Source organism: Amia ocellicauda, chromosome 1 (genome assembly GCF_036373705.1).
Source record: "Amia ocellicauda isolate fAmiCal2 chromosome 1, fAmiCal2.hap1, whole genome shotgun sequence".
NCBI classification, from domain to species: domain Eukaryota; kingdom Metazoa; phylum Chordata; class Actinopteri; order Amiiformes; family Amiidae; genus Amia; species Amia ocellicauda.
This window is the reverse complement of record NC_089850.1, coordinates 21,699,000-21,724,354: the sequence shown is the minus strand read 5'-3', so window position 1 is coordinate 21,724,354 and position 25,355 is coordinate 21,699,000. Positions and strand designations below refer to the sequence as shown.

Genomic DNA, 25,355 nt, shown 5'->3' with positions numbered 1-25,355 from the left:
AAATAAGTATTTGACCCCTTCGACTTAGTACTTGGTGGCAAAACCCTTGTTGGCAATCACAGAGGTCAGACGTTTCTTGCAGTTGGCCACCAGGTTTGCACACATCTCAGGAGGGATTTTGTCCCACTCCTCTTTGCAGATCCTCTCCAAGTCATTAAGGTTTCGAGGCTGACGTTTGGCAACTCGAACCTTCAGCTCCCTCCACAGATTTTCTATGGGATTAAGGTCTGGAGACTGGCTAGGCCACTCCAGGACCTTAATGTGCTTCTTCTTGAGCCACTCCTTTGTTGCCTTGGCTGTGTGTTTTGGGTCATTGTCATGCTGGAATACCCATCCACGACCCATTTCCAATGCCCTGGCTGAGGGAAGGAGGTTCTCACCCAAGATTTGACGGTACATGGCCCCGTCCATCGTCCCTTTGATGCGGTGCAGTTGTCCTGTCCCCTTAACAGAAAAACACCCCCAAAGCATAATGTTTCCACCTCCATGTTTGACGGTGGGGATGGTGTTCTTGGGGTCATTCCTCCTCCTCCAAACACGGCGAGTTGAGTTGATGCCAAAGAGCTCGATTTTGGTCTCATCTGACCACAACACTTTCACCCAGTTCTCCTCTGAATCATTCAGATGTTCATTGGCAAACTTCAGACGGGCCTGTACATGTGCTTTCTTGAGCAGGGGGACCTTGCATAGAGCCCCAGACCGAGGGAGACTGACAGTTATTTTGTGTTTCTTCCATTTGCGAATAATCGCACCAACTGTTGTCACCTTCTCACCAAGCTGCTCGGCAATGGTCTTGTAGCCCATTCCAGCCTTGTGTAGGTCTACAATCTTGTCCCTGACATCCTTGGACAGCTCTTTGGTCTTGGCCATGGTGGAGAGTTTGGAATCTGATTGATTGATTGCTTCTGTGGACAGATGTCTTTTATACAGGTAACGAGCTGAGATTAGGAGCACTCCCTTTAAGAGTGCTCCTAATCTCCGCTCGTTACCTGTATAAAAGACACCTGGGAGCCAGAAATCTTGCGGATTGATAGGGGATCAAATACTTACTTCCCTCATTAACATGCAAATCAATTTATAACTTTTTTGAAATGCGTTTTTCTGGATTTTTTTGTTGTTATTCTGTCTCTCACTGTTAAAATACACCTACCATTAAAATTATAGACTGATCATTTCTTTGTCAGTGGGCAAAAGTACAAAATCAGCAGGAGATCAAATACTTTTTTCCCCTCACTGTACATACATACATACATACATACATATAGACCACAAATCTTTTAACCACATGCCACAATTGTTTCAAATCAGCTTTCTTGAGTAATGGGCTCCTACTTGTCATCCTACCATACAGGTCAGATCTGTGATGTGCTTGGGATATTGTTGTCACATGAATACGAGTAGTCTTGGCCATAAAAGATTAGAAGATATAAATCTACACAAACACACAACAATGTAATGTAATGACCATTGCATATTCAGATTACAACAGTTAAAATGTATTCCGTTAAGGTAACTCATGCTGGGAAGTATTCTGTTAACTTGTAACCAATTGTGTTTTACATCATGATCATTTTATGAACAGTTACACACAAGATATGAGGTATAGGATTTTTTGGGAAATGTTGCTGTGTGATGGTTGGTTTCTTATATGTGATTTATAATATTTACAATAAAAATGTGAAATATATTGAGTTGCTAATATTTTCCCTCCATCTAGATCCCAAGCCTTAAAACAGTTAAGTGTAACCCTCCCTCAAAACACCTGCAATAAAAAAAGATAATTTAGCATAATAATGAATGTATAATACTGAATTATTACATTTAAGGTATAAAGTGGAATTCTGTATAATCCTGTGTGGGGGGGATGTTATTTTATTATAGTGCAAGAGCCATCATTTATGGAAAAAAATATTCTACAGAAGCCTACTGCTTTCAGGGAAAATCTAAATAAGATTAAGAAGTATGGAGTAGGTTTAACATTTTATCAGTCAGTACACTCAAAACATTATTAATAATAATGGTATCATCCAGCAGCGATTTAGAGAAAGTTTGGAAAATTCTACATTCTGGCATCGAAGAAGCCCAGGCTTTTGTTTTGTTTGTAATGCAGTCGAATTTAATTTGATTTAAAATCATAACAAGCTTCCCAACCTGATTAAAATTTTTCTCAGTTTTGTGCAGAACTGGGTGCATTTAATTCAATTCAGGGAGACTTTCAGTTATGTATGTACTGCTTACAAGTTACCTACAGGTAACGTACATTTTAATGGGGTTCTCCCCAATAATTCTCTTGCTGGATGGTAGAGAGCAGCCAGGCAGCAGACATTTATCAGGAAGTGCATCTGATGCAATCTTGAGTTTGATTCGATTCAGAATTTGTTCAACATTTTCACTTAAAACAATTGCTTATCTTTTGGCTTGCTCTGTTTCTACCTTTGTTTTTCAAGGGCATCCATTACATAAAAAAATCACCTGCAGCAAATGTTGAATGGTTTTGCCTGAAACCTGTTAACTGTGTTATTCGTCTGCCTGGGGATGGGGAGTTAATATTGTCTTAAATGATGTGCATCACTAGTGGAAGCGGGAGAGGCATGTTTGTTCCCTTGTGACATTCAGTGAAATTCAGAGCATAATCCAGAATGTGGACTAATTGTAAACTTGAAATGACAGTGAACAAAAACAGTTAACTATTTTGTTTTCAATAGGTTTTCAAAAGCATTTGTTCATATACTCGGATACATACTGCTCCACACTTTCAAAGAACATAAAATGTGTTTTTAAAGAATCATGAGAGTGGAAAAATTAAACACCTGTAGACCATTAACGTTTGAGTAATTATCACAAATGTAATGTTTTGGCATTAATTCCCTCAGTATTAAAAATGATAATGCATCAGCTGGTATTATAAAGTTCTAAAATTTACCACAACGAACTGAAAACCAACTTTATTACATTGTATTAAACTCTGGAAAAAGGGAAATTCTGAAGGCTGAGACATGTTTAAGTTTTGAATACCTGCCAATCAAACACTTTATATTATACAGATACGAATAAACCAATCTTAATTTCTCCTCAGCTTATTACTATATCTATGCAAGTTTCAGAAAAGAGCTGGGGTTCTACCATGCAAAGCTGATAATATAGGTAGAGGAAAATGTCCTTCAGAATTAGTTTTAATGTCATTTAAATTAATCCAGGTACAAAATAATTAATACATAATTTACCTTCGCTTTTCTGGAGCATCTGAGGGATCGCTGCAGTAAGGCTCCTGATATGTGGTCTCTGAAAGATCCAGATCGAGCAATGTTGACATAATCTCATCTCGGCTTGGCGGAGACATCAGTGGCTTAAGGATGTGGGCACCACCTGTGCTGCGGAGCGGGTGGTTACCATTCCTCAGCTGGGACAGGGAGCTGACTGACCGAGGGGAACTGCTAGGTGTCGTCGTTAACGTGTCGTTCCCTTCCATTAAGTCACCAGTTGGGGAACCCAAAAGATCCACAAAAGATGTTGAATTTAATGGCAGCGGAAGAAACGGGTCTCTTCCAACGTCAAGAAAGCCTTGACTACATGGCTGAAGGTGGCTGAAGCCCTGTCCTTTGACCAGGCAATCTGCATTCTCCCTGGTCCTCATGATTCTTGAAGCTGCCAACTCTCGACCACTGTCAGAATCCAGCAAAGATGCAGCGAGATGAGTTGGATGTCCGTCCCTGTTTTCAGAAGATGACTTGTCAAAGAGGTCAGGACTAATCGGCCCTGTCCTAAACCACTCGGAGCCCCGGTGAAGGTCCTCACCAACACCAGGTACCCTGTCTGACATGCTCTCCATCCCCAGAGCAAGGGCAGGGACAGGATCCTGGATCACATCACTGAGGAACTTCTGGGGAAGGTTCTTGTCAGCAAGCACAAACTGGCTACCCATGTACAGACTGCAGAACTCAGTTTGCCCTATTGTGTTTATGTCAAAGTTGTAGTTATGTGGGAGTTCAGGTGATAAGCTGTCCTCAAAAGAGTAGCAGCTCTCAAAGCCTGGATCTGAAAGAAACACCGGGCTGTCATCTAGTAAAGGAGGGTCGGGCTTTGCAGGCTCCTCTAGCTTTGCGTTTTTACTTTTTCTACTTCTGGGCTTCTTTTCCTTTGGTGTTTGAGGCTTGGGGTTTCTAGGTTTTCTGGGGGTTGATGCAGGAGCTTTTTTTGCTTTTGTCGGCTTGCTCACAGGATTAGAAGTACTCTTCTCAGACTGTGTTGTACAGGATGGATGTTCTGATGCTGTTCCTTCCAAGATCTTCTGTTGCCTCTTCTGTAGAAGCTCCTTCAGAACAGCAAGACCTGATGGTGCCTCAGCAACCGGAGGCAATCTTTCACCATTTTTGTAATTGGGTTGTGGTGGGCAATCTTTGGTAGTTCCCTCAGTATCTTCTGGTTTGGATTTTGTTAAGGGTTTAATTTTAATAGGGGTAAACCGTGCTATTCCAGCATCTTCCACTTTTTCCTTCTTTTTGTATGAACGTCTTTTAGACTTTCCTGGAGTCTTGCCATCAGGAGGCAGAATAAATCGCTGGCTGTCTTCAGAGCTCAAAAGCAGAGGAGATGGGATTTCCACCTTGAATTCAGTATGCGCCGCTGTGTCAGAAATCTGTTGTGAGGCAAGAGATTGACAAGATGCATCTGAGCTGGTTCTTTTACATGTATTAGTGGGAGGAGTACAAGGAAGGTTAGCCCCCTGTTCTATAGGTGAAGGACAGCTGCTTTTAGGATTCACACATGCAAGTGATTTTGTTGTCCCAGTCTGTGAACTAAGTGATGCTTGAGAAGATTCATTTGCACAGCGTGAATTATCTTGAGTTAGTGAAGGTTGTACTTCACGCAGGCCAAGCCTATCACTAGAAACCTGTTTAACTTCAGAGGTTGAAGCTTCTGATTTATGTTCACTGGCAGGTAATGTGAAGATGTTTGTTGTACTTATAATACCAGCTGAACTGGAGGCATCTCCATTTCCTTTGTCAGACACTGGTAGTTGGGATGTCCTGGGTTTCCCATTTGCACATTCTGAAGGTGGGTGATCTTCTTCAGAAAAAAGAACTTGAGAACTATTACTACCTGCAGTACCGAGGGACTCATTTAGCTCTTCAGCTTGTTTCTTTTTGCGAGGTTTTCTGCTTTTCTTAGTAGTTGCTGAACTTTCACATTGGCTTGCATCTGGTACGTCTGCATTTTTCTTTCTCCTCCTCTGCTTTCCTCCAATTGTTTTCCTTTTGGGATTGTCTTTTTTGGCAGATTGTGTTTCTGAGCTCTTAGTGCGACCCTTGCCCTTTTTCCTTTTTGGGCTGGTGGAGGCTACCTTCCTGGATCTGCCAACACGAGATCTACCGCGAGCCCCTCTAGACTCTTTGCTGGATTCTTTACTAGAAGAGTTAGACCCTGGTTCATGGAAAAGGAAACCGTCCTTGTGCTGATCTATTGCAGTGGGCTCTACATGCGGATCACTAGGTGACCAACAGCGAGGTGGGGAGGTATCAGTAGGGCTGGGCACTCTCTCAGACAGATAACCTAACTTGGACATAACATCAACATATTCAGTGGAATAATCATTTGTTTCTTCATTATAACTTGGTGCTGGTGGGGGGAGTGTGGACAAGGTGCGTTGTTTTTTAAGAGGTTTAGTCCTTTTTATTCTCCTAATTTTTCCACATCTGGTTTTTGGAGGACTACAAATTTTTTTCTTTGATGTTGAATTGACCTTGGTTTTCTTTTTCTGTGACTTCTTTGCCTTTGGTGGATACACTGGGTATTTAACTGCAGTTGACTCTGGAACCCTAGGCCAGAATTCCTTGAGGGGAGCAAGTTTTTTATACTCCTGTAGCCTTTCAGGAGTCAATATTACTTTGTCTTCCTCTGCACTGATTTTAGCCATCTTAATGAGCATGTTCTTCTGCCCTTTAAACCTGTTGATGATAATGTACTTAATGATAATCGGGGGATCTTTTTTTGAGATCCTCCTTCGTTTTTGATACTTGTGTTCATGACCACTGAGAATGTAATCATCTTTGAGGTTGTCTCTCAAGGCAAGAGCAGATTTGACATGTTGAGAGCCACAAGAGGGTTCACCATCCTCACTCTCATAACTCACCTTACGTTTTGCTCTTAGAGTGTATTTGCTACAGGACAAAAATGAAGACTTTGCAGATGCCATTTGTTCAGCAGACTCTGTGAAACTTGGTAGGGCAAGCCTATTTTCTTCTGTAGGGACCACTGTGATAGGAGTATCTGCAACTGGATCTGAAGAGCTGGTCAATTCCTCTCTTTCCACACTTTTACTGCAGAGAGTTTTTAATGGAGTCAAGGCAGCATCATCCTTACTCTCATCTGCTTGAATTTCCACATTTCCCCTTGATTTTTGGTAAGTTACACCAGCTTTCTTTTTACTCAACTTCAGCCTTGATCTTCTGTCCTCTTGGTCAAGTTTAACACCACCTGGCTTGCTTAGACATTTGATGGAAGGCCTATTGAGACAATTCGATAGGATCACACTGGGGAAAAACTTATAGTGAGCTTCCTGCTGAGTCATGATTGTCTTCTCAGTTTTATTCTCTTGATAGTCCTCATACCTAATCTTCAATTCTCCCATGTCTCCTTCCTTGCTGTTTTTTTCAGTTTCCCCTTCTTCTGGAGCCATAGAAACATCTTCTACTGCTGGACTGGGCACTGGATTGATCTTTCTTAGTAAAGGACTATTGCTGCCTTTCTGACTGATCTCCAGTTCGGCTTTGGCAGGAGAGTTCCTAAGATCAGAGTAGCAGAGGGAAAAGCTCCTGTGGTTCTGAAGGATGGCAATGTGACCCTTCTCTGGACTTTTAATGCTTGTGTACTTCTTTCGATTTTGAGTCTTGCCATTCTCAAATGGGATACTGTCCGGATCTGGTTTGTTAATAGACATAGCTTTCTTTTCATACGGGAATACTGGAGGTACGTCGATTTTATCAGCATCCATTTGGAAGATGTCTGTCTTGTTTGTGAGGTTGCAGGGGACTGGGTATTTGATGGTGTATGTGCTTTCTTTATTCATTTTGTATACACTTGGGTCTGCTTTATTTTCCAGGATGACTGAGCTCTTTGAAAGGAAGTGCTTTTCAGTCGGTTCCTCCGTGTCCAGCGAAAGGGCCTGCCGATGCTCAGGATGTTTGCATTCAAGCAGGATCTTAGCCGAAGAGGGGGGTTCAAGGGTTACAGTTTCATTGGGAAATGGATTCCTTTTTCCAAGAATGATGTCAGTGGCAGGTAGGGATGAATGCGTCCGAGAGCTTTTGTCATTCAATGAGGTATCTGTAGGAAGAAAAGCAAGGAAAAATAGCTATTATACATATCCAGGGGAGATATTGTAAAAAATAATACACAATGCAATACATTTCTCCCTGAAACTGATAATTGAAATTAGTTTATTTGAAAGCTGAATCTGTCATAGGAGACCATATCCCTTTTGTAATAGTAATTTTAAACTTAGTAACTTAGAAATAAAGAAAAATCTCCTACAGCAGGGGTGAAAAACAGTAGTTCTGGGGATGTATTATATTTGGGAAGTCTGCACATAAGTAAGTAATGTTCTTACATTTGTTCAATTAAACCAATAACAATTTTAATTAGATACTTCAGAGCTCGAGTGGACTGCAAACCTCAAGACACTGCAGCCCACCAGGACCAGAGTTGTCCACTCTATCCATGAGCACCTTCTACAGTGTTAAAATGACAAGGACTGTCGGAGAACCTCTTGGAAATCAATTATAGCTTATAGTCTTGAGTTACTGTTATAAATGGAATAGCGTGGAAAGGGAATAGCAATTGAAATTAGGCCAAACAACACAATCATCAAACAATCCTCAAAATACAATCAAAGAAGTTCAAAATACCTTAACATTAAAAGTTTTACTCATTTGTTGTTCAACAGAAATATCAAGATATACATTTTACAATACAGGGGCATCAGTAAACTTTTCAGTTTTCACTAATACACTAATCAAAATATAAGGGATCCATAATGTATTTGGGTATTGAAAATATATAATTAACTTAATTCTGAATCTCTTTAAATTAGTAAAAACTAAAAAACAAAAAACTATTGAAAAACAAAACTGAAGTGTACGCCTCATTTGTTGAGTCTCTGTGTTGAATCTCTCTGTGTCTATTTGTCACACTTAAACCTGACACATTAATCCTTGCGGCAACTGCAGCCCTATCAAAACATACAGCTAGCTCTACTTGACAACAGCACTACATTATAGGTAGCGGGGTACATGACACAATAATAGAGAGGGCTTTAATTTGATCTGGCGACTTCACACTTTTAGAATGAATTTCATGAGCTGGATAAAGCGAATTACAAAATATGAGGATCGTCAAGTGCCAGCTTTCCACATTTTGCATGAGAAAGCATCTGAATAAACAGAAGTCCACTGTTATTCTTACAGATACATTCTTAAATTAATGTGAATATCCATTATTTCGTTGTGGTTGTAAAAACATTTTAATGGACCTCAAAATGTTTGTGCAACAATGAGAACTGGTGAAATTCCAGTTCCAGTCGACACGGTCAGTCAGTGGTAAAAAGGCAATATTGAGCTTTACCAGTAATCTATATGAACTTGAGCAGGCTATTTGTAACATAAGCCCGGACAGATTTACGAATTGCGGTGTTTTGTGTGGCTCGACTGCTCTCTCACCACTGTTTTCATCAGCAGCTCCATCCAGCTGTGGAATAGACAGGCTGGCGAAGAGAGCGTTGTTACTACTCCAGTCCATCTCCTCCTCCGAGGAGTCCTGCTCCTCCTCACTTGAGCTTTCAGCTGAATTCTTCCCTGACAGCCTGAAAATTACAGGGCCGAGAAAGTAAATAATGAGATCACATATAACATTTACATAGATGTCTATATAACCTAGTACTGCATGCCATACAAAACTGACATACTAAGAAAATAGATTCTAAAGCAAGTTAATTATTTAGTGGTCTTAAATTGAGAATTCAGGAATAGCATTAATATGAAGAAAACATCCCTTCACAATAGACAATTTTACAGTAAGTGAGGTCATTTTCAATTTGGCATTCCTCAGAAGGAGCCATGTAAATTAGCATTTAAAGTGTTCTTTTCCATCACATTTTTGTCTTTCTGTAACACAAGGTTTTATAGTGCGTCACTGTGCACTAATTAGACAGTGTACCTCTACCCTGTGGCGCCAAAAATCTTACCGTGTTAAAGGTGAAACCTCATTATATAATACTTGCTGTGGTCTTAAAGCTTTTCCATTATTAATAGTCAGCAAATATTTTTTGTTAGAGCTAACACTGTGTATGCAGTAAATAAATCTGTTCCACAATGGTAAAATTGTATCTCCTTTCTTTAATAACAAAAAATATTTTATAAGCTTACTTAAAGCTAGGGTGTGCAATCCTGAGAGGCGGCAGTAGCAGCTTGTTCTGAAAGCAGAGCCGCCCTCGCTTCAGAGCGTCTCCAAAGCCACGCCCCCTCCACCACACATGCGCACACAGAGCGGAGTCTCAGCGCCAGCAGGAGAGACGTGTGGGTGGAATCGATCGCAACGCTTTGAGAAACGCACGTCTCATTCCCAGGTCAGACATTACAATAATAACCAACGTAAACATCTTATTTACGGTTATTATGTTTTTAAAAATAGTAGCTGCGGCTCGCGCTCGCTCTGCACAGTCAAGGTTCCCGCGCTGATGACGTGTGATCGTCTGCGCGAACAAGTTGCGCGGCGGTATGCAAATATAGATTGACAGACAGGAAGGACATCCTATCATTACGAATGCAATGATTGGTCGATGCTTTTTTAGTCCTGTCCCTTCCACAGAAGATTATACATATTTTATTATTATTATTATTTTTTTTTTAATTTAGACCACTTAAATTATTGATTTCTATCAGGATGTGAAGAGACTTTCAACCAGTATAACAAAAAATGTTTCTGGAAAAGATTGCATACCCTACCTTTAAAAGATAGTGTATTAACAACACCTTAATTAAATCCTGCTAAATGCAACAATGTGGGCTCAGTTTCACCATATTGTTTGGTCTGCATGTAATTCTTATAAATCATACGCATAAAATATCAAAAAATGCTTTTAATTACAACAATTAGGATGAACTTGAGAGAACAAGTAAGGATGTGTAAAAGAGGATTTTGGTATTTTAGCAAATAGGAGCATGGGCCACTTTGTCACTCAGCCAACTATGTTATACACAGTTTAAGTAATATGAACTGTTAACTATTAAATAGTTTGAAAACATGTTGAAGGTGGGATTTTTTATTATTATTTTACTTATAGCAAAGGTTACAGTGAAGCTAAAAACAATTATTTAAAGATTGCTGTCCATCAACACTCCCCAAGGAACTTGACTGAGCTTGAAGAAGAATGGTCCCATATTGCCAAATCTATGTATGCAAAGTTGGTAGAGACCTGTCCCAACAGACTCACAGCTGTAATTTCTGCCAAAGGTGCTTCCACAAAGTATTAACTCAGGGGGGTGGAGATTTATCCAATTATGATATTTCAGTTTTGTATTTTTAATAAAAAAAAGATTTTCCCCTTAACAGTGTGGAGTATGGTGTGTAGAGAAGTGGAACAAATCCTAATTTAAATGCATGGAACTCTGAGGCACTGACAAAATATGAAAAAAGTTCAAGGTGGTGTAGACTTAATACCTGCGTTTAGCAGAGTGGTCTGGAATGTCACTGTCCCATCTCTGTGACATCATCAGACTGAGCTCTGCTTCCTGCCTCTCAAGTTCAGGGCCCGCCTCCTCCTCGTCACTGTTGTAATGATGGCCGCTATTTCCCGAAAGTTGTTGCTGGGAAGACTTCCTGGGCCGTTCAACCTGGTAGCCATCATCCTCCAGACCAGCCAGCAGGTTCATCAGGGCATGATCCTGACTGCCCTCTGCAGGCAAACACACAGCAAGTTTACCTGGAGGAAAGGCAGTGCTGGCCCTGTGCTTTTTATTCAAATATGATCTCTCGCTTTAAGATTATAAATTAACACAGAGTTGTTCTTAACACCTGCTTTCTTTTGTAAGAACAAAACAAGCTTTCAATGCATATCTATCAGAAACTAAAGCAAAGGACACACATCTAGGCATGAGCAATCTATGCTATTTTTCTGCACACTGTTGACACAAAATCACAGTGCTTCATCTCTATTAATTAAATTAATATATTTTAGCAGCACATAGCAAGTTAAGCAACGTTATAACTGTCAGATACTGCACAAGCATTTAGGGGAGAAATAGGGAACTTTATTCATATACTACATCTCCAGCCTTGTGGGAAAGCAAATAACTGTTAGGTAAGGAATACTGTGCCCCTTTCTGCACTGAGCTTAACACGGCTCATTTACTAGCAATTACCACAAAAGTGAGGCAAATCAATAGATATTACATAAGGAGTAAAACCAAACTGCACATAGTAGCAATACAAATAAGCCTGTACCTTTAACTTATAACAATCTTAACAGATTTTGTAATTTGTACCTAGTATAGGAGACTGTAGAAGTCTCTGCGATGAAGACTGGAAGGTCTGACTACTCTCCAACAGGCTCAGAATGGCTTCCTCATCCACGATAGCGACTTCAGTTTCAATAGCAGGGATTTTCTTGTAACCTATAAAAAGGAAAAGTTAAGTCCATGGTCCATCCCCTACACATACACACAGACGCACACACAAATGTCTCTACCCCGTTGTTGTGGTTATATTTAATCATTATATAATAATAGTGTGTTCAAAAACATGTTCATAATATCAATGCAATATACCAAATCGTCCTGCTGGGGCTGCTTTCTAAGAGCAGTCTAACATCTTCTGTGTACCAAGAGATGCACTGTCATCAGGCCCTGATTGTTATTGACATGTGCCCTAAAGCCATGCTGTGTACCCACTATGCTGTCCAAATGGAAGTTTTCTAGTTTAGCTAAGTGATGTGGTTATTGCACAAAACATATCAATTGTTCTCTTTAATCATGAGTATTCAAATTCAAATTTAGAAGTACACTCTGATACAGGATGGGATTTTAAATTTGCAAGTAAGATGGACGCAATTAACATGAAAATCTGGCATTTACATAAGATTAATATTGGTGCTAAGTATTGCAGCTGACATCTGATCAGTAACACTGATCAGCTGTTCACTACTCTTGCCGCTGAGCAACGCCACTGATTTGATTGGGAGATAATTCACCATTTAGCTTTTAGAACTGCAATTTATTAACAGGAGATACATAGTAATTTTACCATATTGTGAGGGTGTAGATTTACTATCGGCAATGAAAATATATTTGTTTTGATGTCCTCCTTTGTCTTATCGGGTATGGGCTACATAAATTACAATAAACACAGAAATCAAACTGGATAGCAAAAATCACACCTAGAAATACTAAGCAGTTTATTTATTAATTAAGTTGCAGTAATTAGCAATTTAGAATAGCACACTGCTGGAAAACTGAAAGGGCCTGGGGAAATACAGAATCCAGACGAAGCACAGTAATAGTGGGCACATGACTCTGCTTTCGGGGGGTGTCAGTAGTCCGTAGCCTACGTTGGTACATTTTGTATTATTTCTTGGCAGATGCCCTTAAATGAGCATACAAAGCACAATTTTGTCAGTACCACGAAGACAAGGAGGTGGATCCTAATCAGACTGCACCTATACACTGAATTGTCAGAATGGTGTTGCATTATAAATATGGTTTGGGTCATGCTGTTATTATATAATAATTAAACACAAAGCTGCAAGGTAAGAGATGTTTTTGGTTTATTTTTTATGGGTCTTCATATCCCCTATATACAAAACTAGCAATGACATAAATTAAAATAAGTCCTTAGGCTCATGCAGAATAACAAGATTTGATAACTCACTACATCATCCAGTTACTTGATTTGATTATAGTTAGTTAAGAGAAGGGGGGGGTGGGGGTAAGGAAATGGAACGGTACCTATTCTAACCTCACATTGTAAACTTACCAACAAGATAGCAGGAAATGGAAATAAAATGCATATTTACTTTTCCCCTTTAAAACTCAAAGGGTCCATTAAGGCTTGAACGTTTTATCACAAAAACAGGCGCAACCGAAACATAACCCACCTTGCTGGCTGTCTTTATGAACCTCCACTAAGTTGGCAGGTGTGCACTGAAGGGCTTCAGGGGTCAGAATGTCTGAATGCAGTGAGAGGTCCACTGGAAACATGTCGGTCTCATCCGCTTCATCCCCAGACCCCGATAAAGAACTAGTCAAGTAAAAGCAAACAATTAAAAATTAAAAGCTCTTGCCATTAAATTACATAGGTTATCTAAACTAGAAAGTTTTCCAGGCCTTGCTACTCGTTTTATAAAAAATCTACTTTTTAAACTGAAAGGAAACAGTTGCAGTGTGTGCTGAGGAGAGATGAATGGGACAAATTGCCTCATGACTTACTTTCCATTTTTATCATTACATCCTTGCAATAATACTGTCCCTTCCTCAGCACTGATTTTGAACATCCATAAGGGTTTTTCATTGCACTTGGTAACATGCAACATCCTGCTTCCAGGGGCATGTATTTACAGATCAGTTTAGCTTCTCTATTAGCATATTTTCTGCAGTCCAACATTTACAGGAAAGCTGAAATTACTTCAGTGTGTTGAAAGATAAGGGCCAGGGCCATACCTGCAGGTGTCTACATCTCAATACATCTCAGTCCTCACCTGAAAATTAACAGCTCTACATCCTAAATATTAAAGTATGCCCATTTTATTTAGGTTGTTTTACAAGAAGGCTATTCAGAGGGCTAAACTATACTCCAAAAGTACATTTCACTTTTTTATGAGCTGCACTTGTAATAGTCATATGCTGCAGTTATTTTATTGCAAAGTATTTTATTAAAAATAAGCAACTTCAAGCAATTTTTATTTTCAGCTTTTAAGGAATTGTGTGTAGCTAAGGTTTAGCATTACAGTCACACTGTCACATAACGGCTTCTTTGCCATACTGCAGCAATGGACCATAAAATAATAGCTAAAAATGCTTACAGGAATAGTAATACATTTTTCTGGAATACAGCAGTTTAAGAAAGTAAGAATTGGTGAAATGCCAAGGGGAAAGAAAAGAAAAAAGTTAATTTAGACAAAGCTTGGCATAAAGCTATGCCCCTTTTTGCAACCTCTAGAAATCCCCTATGGACATCCTTTCTAGATAATAGGAATTGGTTCATGCTTACATTAGATTCACTGTTTGAGAGTAAATGCACAGCCATTTGGTGACTACAGGCCTGTTTCCATACTCTATACAAATGGAAAAGACTGACTTAAAATTACTGTAAAAGACCATTCATATCTATATTGAGAAATAAAAATATTATGTACATTTACATGGCTTTCTTCTGCCATATTTACAATGAATTGACCATGGTTTTATTATAATTTAATTCAAAAAGTACTTACAGAGAAAAATCATTTTGCTTCAAGATCTCCCTCAGTCTCTTCAGGAAGACTCTCTCACTTTCTGCAGTAGTAACAAAGCCCCGATCTGGAACATCAAACACAAGGTAAATTTAATGAAAAATGTATAATTCACTATACATCCTAATGCATGAATACGGATGTCTTCACATTCATATTCTACAGAAGCTAGCAAGTGAATACTCTTATGCATTCATCACATGACAACACCCCCTTCCTTGGCTAACCTTGGGAATCGGCTGGCTCTATCTGAGAGGACTCATTCTTCTCCCTGCGACGCTGCTTCTCGTCCTGCCAAATGGCCTGCAATCCAGGATTCCTCCCAATCTGAGCTGCAACAGCCCCACAGAAAGAAAGAAACAACACTGTTTTACAGGTGCATGATTAGAATAAAAAAAATAAAAAATAAAAATTGGGGGAACAATAATAATATCCTAGAGAGGTCTACTCATATTACAGAATGTGTTTTGCTTTCTTTTAGTTTTAAGTAAATTTGTAAAGATGTTTTTGGCTAGATATCAAAATATTATAATTTTGTTAGTTATTAAGAGTGCTTTGATTCTGATTGCATCTATCCAGTAAAAGTGTGCTGAAGATTGGATTCTTTGATAAAAATGGTTATACAGAATACACAATATTTAAATAAAGTACAAGTCTAGTGTTTCATCAGCAAACTGAAAATACTCTCACTAGAGCATTTTAACAATGTTGCCCTTGAGCTCAAGTCATATTGGTACTGCTCCTGCAATTTCTCCGTCCCAACAGCTGAAACAGCTCTACTACCAGACTGAAAGAGTCAAGCGATGCAGGGAGTCACTTGGGGGAGGCGGCGGCTTATTTTCCATATTTATTATAAGTTATAAGTTATAAAGAGAATCTATAAGTGGTGTTGAACAGAAATGTATGTTCAAGACTGCAGTCAGTCAGTAGAAACAGGGCTGCCTTCCGGTACAGCCTCCTACACAGTATAAATGTTCAGAGGACACATTCTGAGCCCATGTTAAGAGGGAATTACTCCTCGCAATCCCACTACTCTGATTTCAGTTCTCTGGAGTTTGAGCCATTCACCAAAGGGAGTTGCACAGTGGGAAGCTCTCTGACAATAGTTTGTTGTAACAAGTTAAAAACACACATTTCTTTTAGCATTTGAATTTGAGGTTGTGGAGAGAAGCCAATTTCCTTACTCTCGATCTCCAGCCGGTTGAGGATATCTGCTGCCACGGCGTCAGCCTCCAGTTCACAGGTGCTCTGCTTCTCCACCCCCTCCAGGACTAGAGAGCTGTGATACAAATACCCACACTTAGGCACTTTCCCCCGACAGAGTCATTTGAGTGTAGTTGCGAACTTGAATTCTGCATATTAACACAATAGACGTACATCTATACAGTCTACAACCTACACAAGCATGTTTTCAATATCAAACGAGGTAGGCATAAAAAAAAAAAAAAAAGCAAATCTATATGAACAATATACTGAACCACTTTAATGAAGCACCACATGTAACAAAGAGTAATGTGTCAGATTGTTCTGTAAATGCTTGCTATTAATCTCAACTCAACTTAATTGGAAAATGTAGGACATAAATGTTGATTAATGTTCTTTAGTGGGGATTGGTCTGGTACTGTGTGTGAAATACACAAGTAGATAGCCTTTACACTCATCTGTGCAAGGCTGGTACAGTAAATCTAGGTTGACCAGAGGAAGAACAGTGACTAATGATGCTGTCGGCAGGTAATGCACACGCAGTCATGTAATGCTTGTGTGACTGCAATGTAATCTTCCTCCAAGCACACCACAACACTGTACCACTCAGCATTTCTGCAGCCCTTTTTTGTTCCTCCGATATTAATCACGGCCAGAATGATTGAAACCGTTTCTCGCTTGGCAATCACTAAATTCTCGGAAGCCTTTAAAAAGCTTGCATGTAGGCTCATGTAATGATCTTCTGGTGAATTCTCCCAATGTGTGGAATGTGCTTGTGTGTAATCAAAACACACAAAATCATCTCAATATCCCCACTGCCACTGAGAACACCTATTGAATTTCCAATTGGATTCTGTGAACTGTATCTGAAGGAATAAAAGCAGTTTTACAAAAGGTATTCTGAAAACATGGTGTAGAACGAAAGCCCATTTTCATATTAGAAGGAACTACGGTACTATATATTGCAACATCAGGTATTTTAGTTATTTGTGATTTATCAACAAGTATTAAGGCTTTAAAAGATGCAAGAGTTGGATCCCAGTCTTTTATGTCCCTAATGATATTGCCTATTTTAATGATCCGGATGCAGCAGAGAGCCACACCTTCACAGCACAGTAAGTGTGGATAGCTGGCGCCTCTCACCTTGGTATGGATTCCTCCTCCCAGCGCACAAATGCCGCTCCCAGGGAGGAGTCGGACAGCTGGACCTTGGAGGTGCAGGGACTCCGCCACAGACTGCTGGTGGCTCGGCTGCTGCTGATGTGTCCGTCTCCGAGCGAACCCCCCTCATCATCTAGGGGTAAATGAGATATTAGGAAAAGGGCTGCTTGTTTTTATAAATGGAAGAGAATCTTCTCTTCTGAAGGTCCAACAAGGTTTCTGTGGAACAGTTAGGGTACAGTGAGTCATTTCTACAGAGAGCTGAACGCATGGAACTGAGAACTGGAAATATTTATTTATTTTGAATGTAATTCCCATCTGCCCCAGTTGTTAATAAATATTACAGACTGTTCATGTTCATAATTTCAACTTATCACATGTCAATTACAACCTAAAGGTAAAACATGTTAATTTCTGAAATCAACCTATCTGGGAAATTATGACGCATCCTGAAGCCCTGAAAAAGCATACATTCTTGCATTTGACATCCGTCATTATTTGGCAAGTTTAAATTTTCACAAATTAAAAAGTGGTAGAATCAATCTGGAAGAGCTATACAAAAGCATAAAACAATAGTTTTAGGAACTGTGAGTGTTGACATTCCCATTATCTGCCTATTTCTGCTCAGTTCACTTGCTGTGCTAACAGATCCAGTAAAAAGCACTTCCTAATACTGAGTGTACAAAGGAAACCGGCATTGCTCAGTTCTTATGAAGTCTATTGGTAGTTCATCATTAGAGGAGGCCTGTGCACTGAAGTATTTCTCCTTGTCATTTACCCTACTTCAGCTTTCAAAAAGGCTTCTGAGGGCTGATGTTTTTTCATGCTTTGAATTTCTTTAGGTTGGATAAGATCCTCAGATCAATACACTAAAACCATAATTTTTGGAATTATGCATGTTCCCCTTTAAATAACGTAGAAGAAATATAATATAAGAAATGAAATGACTGGAAATGCAGTTAGTATAAACTACTGGGAAACTACTGAAATCACAGTGAACTTTGCATACTCTTTTTATAGGATCCTTTCATACCCCTTACAATTATTTCCATGGTAGCAGTTTCAACATGTGGTGATACAGAATTTAATCCATTCTCCATCAAGAACCAAACAGCCCTGTAGTTGGAAGTCCTTCAGTTTTTAAAGATGAATGCACTGCTCTACCTGGCAACCTTGAGCAGGCACTCATGCACAGCCAATGGAAAAAAGCAATTCACAAATCCCAGATCTGCATGCGACTATTCAGCAGGTCCTGCAGTATTTATGGCAATAAAGACTATAATGTAAACACAGTGAAGCTCTTCTTCATCAGTATCATTAATGTACAAATAATGGGCACTATCAGATTCAAAGCCATTTTCATCCCATTTCTGCGTTTTCTTCAAAGGTTTAACGAGACAGAAAGGAATCCTATAATACAATTGAGATATTTACGTTTTGTTTCAGTTAATCTTAAGTCTTGTGAGGCTTTTTCAAGTGAAGTTGTTTCCACCCATCTGACCTAGTTTTGAATTACACAAATTGGCAGTTGGGTTGTTGAGCTTCCCCCTTGTACAAACCCTAAGTAACAAAAAAACACAGTGAAATCACACTCCTGATTCCACTACATATTAAGATGGAAAAAGGTGATAGCGTTAGCAATAAATTAATGTGCCAATTTTATGAAAGTTTCCATATTTAAGAAATAATCTCCATATACCCTGTCAGACTAACAATGCAGTTAATACGTGTCTGGGTAGGCTTGAAGAAAAGTATTGACTTAATTTATTTTAGTGGGAGATAATGAAAAATAGGGTGAAAAACAGCAATCCACTACAGCAAATAAGTACATTCGTGTGGAAAATCCAGAACGGTTTACTTGTGTATGGTAAATGGCAAGTGAAAAGACTGAAACCGTATGTTGAAGGAAGGGTTATAATATACCCAATTGTTCTAAAACAGGATGTAAATAAAAGGAACCGTTTCCCTTTTAAAGCAATTCACCAGGATCTTGGTCAAGGCCCCCTGGCCAATACGTTAGTAGCTATTGCTGTTCATGTGATTGTGATCTCTTTTTTATTTTTTTTATTTAAAACATTACTCGTCTCGTCAAGCTGGAAGCCATCCAGAGTGTTCTCCAATTTCAACCAAAACGCGTGGGATCTGAGAGAGTGATTATCTTCCCCATGACCCGACCCACCAATGAAAAACCAGAGGCTGCCAGACGCATTAAGAACGGAGCTAACACAATTATTCAGTTTCTCATTCTCTCCTTGCCTCTCGTCATAAGCAACAGGGCGAGGTAAGAAAATGCTGTAGTACAGCTGTCCTTGGCTGAACCCGTGCAGTGGGATCAAGAAAGTGATTGCAGATGGGAAGTGGGAGGGGAGAGATTGCTGTGCTGCTCACGTCTGGCTTCCTCTGCCTTATAGTGCTGACCCTCTGCTCTCTGGCTATGAGAGGCTTGTTGTGAGGCTGTGGGGAGCCACAGGGATGCTGCCAGGACAGGCATGGAAGACAGCAATCACACTACTGTTCCACTGGTAGAATGAAATTAAATTAAATGGAGCCACCCATGCAAAGCCATTGATGGTTATGTACTATAGTTAGAACAACACAAATACACAAACTATTGCATGCAATAGTATTCTGCCCCCTGAAGCTCACTACATAGGTCCAACCACTGTGGGTTATTAAGCTAATTCCACATCTTAGCTTGCCACTTGGGGGGAGTGGAACACAATGAGAAAGACAGCAAAAGCCCCCTTTTGTAAAATCAGGTGTATGCTGTACACAAGGGGGGGCTCTCGGTTGAGAAGAAATTAGGATAAAACTAGTGCTTTTATAAGGATAAGCTATAACTGTTGAAAATGGCTAAAACAAATACATAAAGTACAGTGAAATATGAGAGTATTTACCACCAATTGGAAAGAATGGCTCATTACAACATTAAACTTATTTAAATTTTAAAAGAGGATTGATGCGGGACAGTGCCCACTGGGATGAATAGACAATTACCACAAAGATGCAAATTACAAAGGAAATTCAAGTTTGTTCATGCATGCTTAACATCTTTTCAGTGATTATATCACTTAAATATTACCAATCTGAGATATTCATAATGCATAGTTTTATGGTAGTGTTCATCCTGGAGTATCAAACAGTTACTGTGGACAAAGGATTGTGAGAGATTTTCAGTTTACCTAAAGAACATTTTGGAATAGAATATATTCTAATTCTCTAATACCTCAGATATTAATTGTATAAAATAGTACATGCTGATTGCCAACAACTGAATTTGCCAAACTGAACTTTATAGTTCAACCTCCCTGTAGTTACCTATCCACAGACATTTACACTGCGACCAAACTTAATCCAATAAGACATCAATATCAACCCATGATATGGACTTAATTTGTCGGGGAACCTCCCAATTACAATGCTATGTGCCCTAGCACTCCTGTTGCATATGGCATATTCCTAGGCCTATATGTAAGGAATTAGTCCCAAACAAGACTAATCATGTACAGCTCACCGTATAACACCACACATAGCACTAGTCGGGAGCTGTATCTCCTGATATGCTACTATACTTACTAATGTAGCTATACAAAAATATTAAAATTATAGGAAACAACTTAAAGTATGCCGGCTTCAACACCCAACTGCACTCTCTGTGATGCCATTAACAGGTCATGTAGTGTAACAAAACCCCACCAAAAAAGCATTTGATTCTCAGATGAGGCTTCTCTCTTCCAGTGTTGGCAGTTTCACTTTTATTAGCTTTCTGGCTTCCTCCACTTCCCTTGTGGCATGAGGTATCCAAGCAAACACACAGCCTCTCACAGGAAAAGAAAAAAAGAAAAGAAACCCAGCTCATTAAAGACCAGTCTGTATCAGGAGGCCCAGCAGCAGCTGTACTCAAATGGCTGCCACTGAGAGGGTCTCGTTCAAGCCAGCAGATTGAGGAAATGTGGCATGTTGTCACAGATTTATGAGAGAAACAACGGCAGGAAGAATTGTAAGCACACTGTAGTGCCTGGTGGATGCTACTGTTGAGTCTAAAGTGAAAAGAATGTTATTTACATTGATAGCAGTTACCTGCTGTTTTTCAAGTCACATTGTCAATAAGACAAGTACTACATACATGACAACAACATAGAAAAGAAAGAGAAAGTGTGAATATGCCCTGTTGAACTTTAATATGAACTTGTGATCAATTTTCTATTTAACTAACACTGTAGCTTCCATGAAATACAGGTCTGTGAATTACATGTTACTTGACTGAGCAGGTTCACACATTTAACACATCCCAAGGACACACCCTTGTCCATTACAAATGTCTGAGCCAGTGCAATTGTTCAATTGTTGGAAATTCAAGACTTGCCCTGGCTCAGACATTTGGAATGGACTAAGAAGATCCTGTGTTTTGTGTGTTTTAGTTTGTTAAATTGTAATTCCAGTTATAGTAGAGATATTACGCTTTGACTAATTAGACAAATTAATTGTGTCAAGTTTAAATTGTAATTGAATAATTGTAATCGAGAAATATAAACATGAAGTCAAAGTCATCCCGATCAAAAAGCATTAATTGAGCTAACGAACGCAACCTACACCTGGATGTTCTATACAATGAAGGGTATAATTTATTTTTAGAAACTTACAATTTATCTTTGTACTAAACTCAAAATCAACAATAGACAGATATTTAAAGAAAATGAAAGGCTGAGATCGACAGATTGACAGTGTCCTCCAGTAAAAATAAAAAATAAAAAGGGGAAAAACTTATGAACTTATGATGTTGCTTGCAATTTGACAGAGGCATTTGTGCGAATATTCCCCTGGAGAATAAAATGGTGATGCCAAAGTACGTGCATTTCTGCATAAATATGTTAATATGCACCCTGTGAATTACTCATCGATGGCACAGGGCATTATGAAATATTTAAATGCATTAGAGGTTAATTTTAATAATGCATCTGTATTTATCTTAGATAATGCCAGTTACGTGATCAAGGCATACAATTACATTCTTCGAAGTTTCCTGCTAAATTCTGTACATTCGACTTGTAATGCCCACACTAAAGCTCTTAACAGCAATATCTAGGCCAATTATTTTCGGAAAGCAGAAAAGCGAATGCAACCATTAAAAAATACAGGCTAAAGGCCACCTGACAGAAGCAATCCAACAAGAAGGCTTCAATTTAACCATCAAGTTGCCACCTGAGCCATCCGTAAAACAATGGGGCACTTGGTATTCTGCCAATTCTATTGATGATGGAAAGCCTGTCTTCTTATGACCAAGTTTTTACAGAGCATAAATCTATGACATAAAATACAAATTCTGAATGCATCATCTAAATCAGGTATGAAAAAAAATCTTGGCCTCCACTTTCATATTCAAAATTTTCCACATATAAAAACTACGATTGTACCAAATACATTTTCCTAAAACAATTACATATCATATATTTCTAATAACAGGGCTGCAGTTAATGGCTGTTCCAAGAAAAGACTGGGCCCAATTTTCATTAAAAACTTTACTATTCAGAAAAAAAGGCGATTCCAAATAACAAAAGCAAACCTGAATGTATGTTTCCCCTCCTCTTTCAAAGAACTGACCCTAGAAGACAAAGATCAGGACCAGGCCCTGGTTTCTCTACACAGCCTTGCTCCTGAAAAACCCTACAGTGGTACCTTTCTTGCGGCTCTTCCTGAACTTCACTGCTCCCAGGTTGATGAGGTTCATGCCATAGAGGTTGTAGTCAATGAAGAGCTGCAGGAGGTAGGGGATGTGAGCTTCATGAGGCTGGTAGCTCTTGTTCATGACAGCTCCTCCTTGCAACAGTTCACAGACCCTGATAAAAAAAACAACAGTTACTCTATGCAGCTATAAGCTGTACAAAAGAAAGTCAGACACCTTTCTGTACAACTTTGCACCAAATGCTCAGTAAGTTAGAGCAGCTATAAAACAAACCCAAAAAAACTCAATTAAAGCAAACATGTTTTCAGCATGGCTTAAAAAGCTTAGAGGCTCGTGTTTACACTAAAGTCTATCACGTTGTGATGTGTTTGCAGACTGAGGAAAAGCTTTGAAGAGCTTGGAAGAAATCATATAAATAATGTATTTAGTATGGGCATGTTGGTATTGTACACTTTCAGTTGGCATTAGAGGACAATAATTACTTTTATGATTGAAAAGAAACCTTAAGAGAAAAAAAATACTACTGTGGTCCCAGATATCGAACTAAATTTCTCCATAAATTTCACCCCATGTAGTTCAACCAGCTTCCAGCATTTCTTTAACATTAATTGATTAAAGCAATCCAAGAAACTCAGCAAAATTCACATGGCATTTATACCTACAAAATGACTATGCTGATTAAAAAGGTGAATGATGCACAGTAAATAAATTATTGTCAATGATTAATTGTGTTAAATAAATAACTTCCTACATTTACAAATAAAAATCACAAATCATTTTTTTTAATATGGCAGCATCTATTGGAGTCAGATTAGGTTTTATTTATATTAGGCCTTATTTGTGAGTAATGTGTAGCTTCAGCTCAATATGACAAGTCTACTTTTATCTTCTAAAATTGTTAAATTAGAAATTACAATTCAAGTAGTGTCTTCATGTACAAGAATTCAGGTTATTTTCAAGAATTCATAAAGCTGGATGACATCGAAGCTGCCTGAATATGAATGAATATCAAATGAATTACACATAATAGCAGTGAAAGCAAGTTACATTGAACACAAAATTTCAGGCTATTTTCTTCATGTTCCTTCAGAGGAAAGGGTTTTCTGCATCTTATGTGAGACATAATGTGTTAAAATATGGATTAATAGGGATTCATTTGTTTTTCTTGTAGTTTTAAGTGTAAATAAAGAAGATATGTATGTTTATGTTATAAGCAAGCAATACATAAGCAATACATATTTTAAATGCATTATTTTTTACAAAATACAGGCACAGAAGAATAAACTCTAAAGCTAATCCAGCTGTGTACAGAAAACAATTACCAGGAAAATGCAAATGTCTTGGAGCTGGGCTGGGAGCAGATGATGAAGTACGTCCCACTGAATGCTTTTTGCTCCTTCCTTTACCTTATTCCATCACTAACTGAAGGGCATGCTCTGTGACTTCAGTAAAACGTCACACAAAGTGTACACTTTCCCAAGGGAGCAGGGAGTGAAGGAGTGGTTTGTGAAGCAGTCTTAAATCAAAACCCTGAGTTCCTCACTGTATAATGTCTCTAACAAAACAAGTGATTATTCAGTGCACAAATATTTGGTCAGTCTTTTTTAAAACCAAACTAAAGAGTGACTCATTTTCTCTATTCTATTAAATGAGCAATACAGTTCAGTAAAAATAGTTTGTGTAATTAACAGATCCAGGTTTTCAGATAAAATCACGTTCACTAGTAAAGGAACTAGTAAAACACACCACTGTTCACATGCTGCTACATGCAGAACATCCTCAAGGAGCATCAAAATGTTTACATCAAAATTGGATCATCAATGAGGCAGTGATTACTGAAACATCATGCACATATGCTGTTAGAAATGAAAGGCCTAGTAAAGTATACAAAAACAAAACAAAAAAAACATGTTTTCTCTTAGTATGTGGTTTTTGAGAATGACCAAACCCCATGATACATAGCAGTGCCTTCTTAACAGTGAGACAGAGACCCTATTGTGCCACTTTCTCAGAGGAAAGTATAGACCTACATTGGTCTAATAATGTAAACCTGCTGTTGTACTACTACTATTACTAGTAATAATGCTGCTGCTTGCTACTTTTCAGAGAAACATGAAAAGGGAACAGGCTGCTGAGGAGTACCACAGTATGCAACACACTGTGCATAATTTTAAAAGGGTGGGTATTGTGTTAAGAAAATTCCAGAAGGGGCAACATTTGGTGTGTATTTATTAACGCACTTTGCATGTTTTATTGTATTGTATCATTATCAACACTGGTCAATTAAATGAGATCATGACAGCTGGAGTACTGAGCCAGAAATAATGTTAAGCCTGCAACTGCAAAACGAATGCACACCAATCAAACAATTTACTGAATATATACCAATTGGCACATTTTAATAAAGAAATCCTATTTACTTGACCTTAAAATTAAACCTATATTGTTTGGAGTTTATAAGAGAACAAAATAATCACCAACAATGAGTTTAAGCTGTTTAATATAATTCACTTGCAAAATTCATAATATGAATAAGCTACCTTTTTACCATCAGGGGATTGTACAGATAAATCTTCATGAATTGCCTCTCCTTCGCATGGTATCCATAGAAAGGCCTAAGGAACAAAACACACCGTCAGTCAGTTTCTGTGTAAAACTCACCGTCTCATCAAGACATTTCTTTTAAGCACCATCAGCAGATTTAGACCTTTTCAGGCACAAACAACAACAAGATGTTATGTGGCACAGATGACATGTTATACCTACATTACATTATCATTTTTTGGTAAAACCATTAGGGTGTTTTTTCTT

At 38.7% G+C, this 25,355-nt stretch overlaps 1 protein-coding gene across 1 annotated transcript in view; it reads right to left on the bottom strand.

Annotated features, from left to right (window-relative positions):
- The window catches only part of rev3l (REV3 like, DNA directed polymerase zeta catalytic subunit), a 71,616-nt gene that overhangs the window by 21,065 nt on the left and 25,196 nt on the right, over nt 1-25,355 (bottom strand). The window contains exons 3-13 of the mRNA XM_066698917.1: nt 25,085-25,159; nt 22,538-22,698; nt 16,844-16,994; nt 15,682-15,776; nt 14,725-14,829; nt 14,480-14,564; nt 13,145-13,287; nt 11,538-11,666; nt 10,714-10,948; nt 8,715-8,857; nt 3,225-7,323 (exon numbers count right to left, since the gene is read on the bottom strand). Coding sequence (XP_066555014.1) covers nt 3,225-7,323; nt 8,715-8,857; nt 10,714-10,948; nt 11,538-11,666; nt 13,145-13,287; nt 14,480-14,564; nt 14,725-14,829; nt 15,682-15,776; nt 16,844-16,994; nt 22,538-22,698; nt 25,085-25,159 — 5,421 coding nt within the window. The remainder of the gene's footprint in view (nt 1-3,224; nt 7,324-8,714; nt 8,858-10,713; nt 10,949-11,537; nt 11,667-13,144; nt 13,288-14,479; nt 14,565-14,724; nt 14,830-15,681; nt 15,777-16,843; nt 16,995-22,537; nt 22,699-25,084; nt 25,160-25,355) is intronic.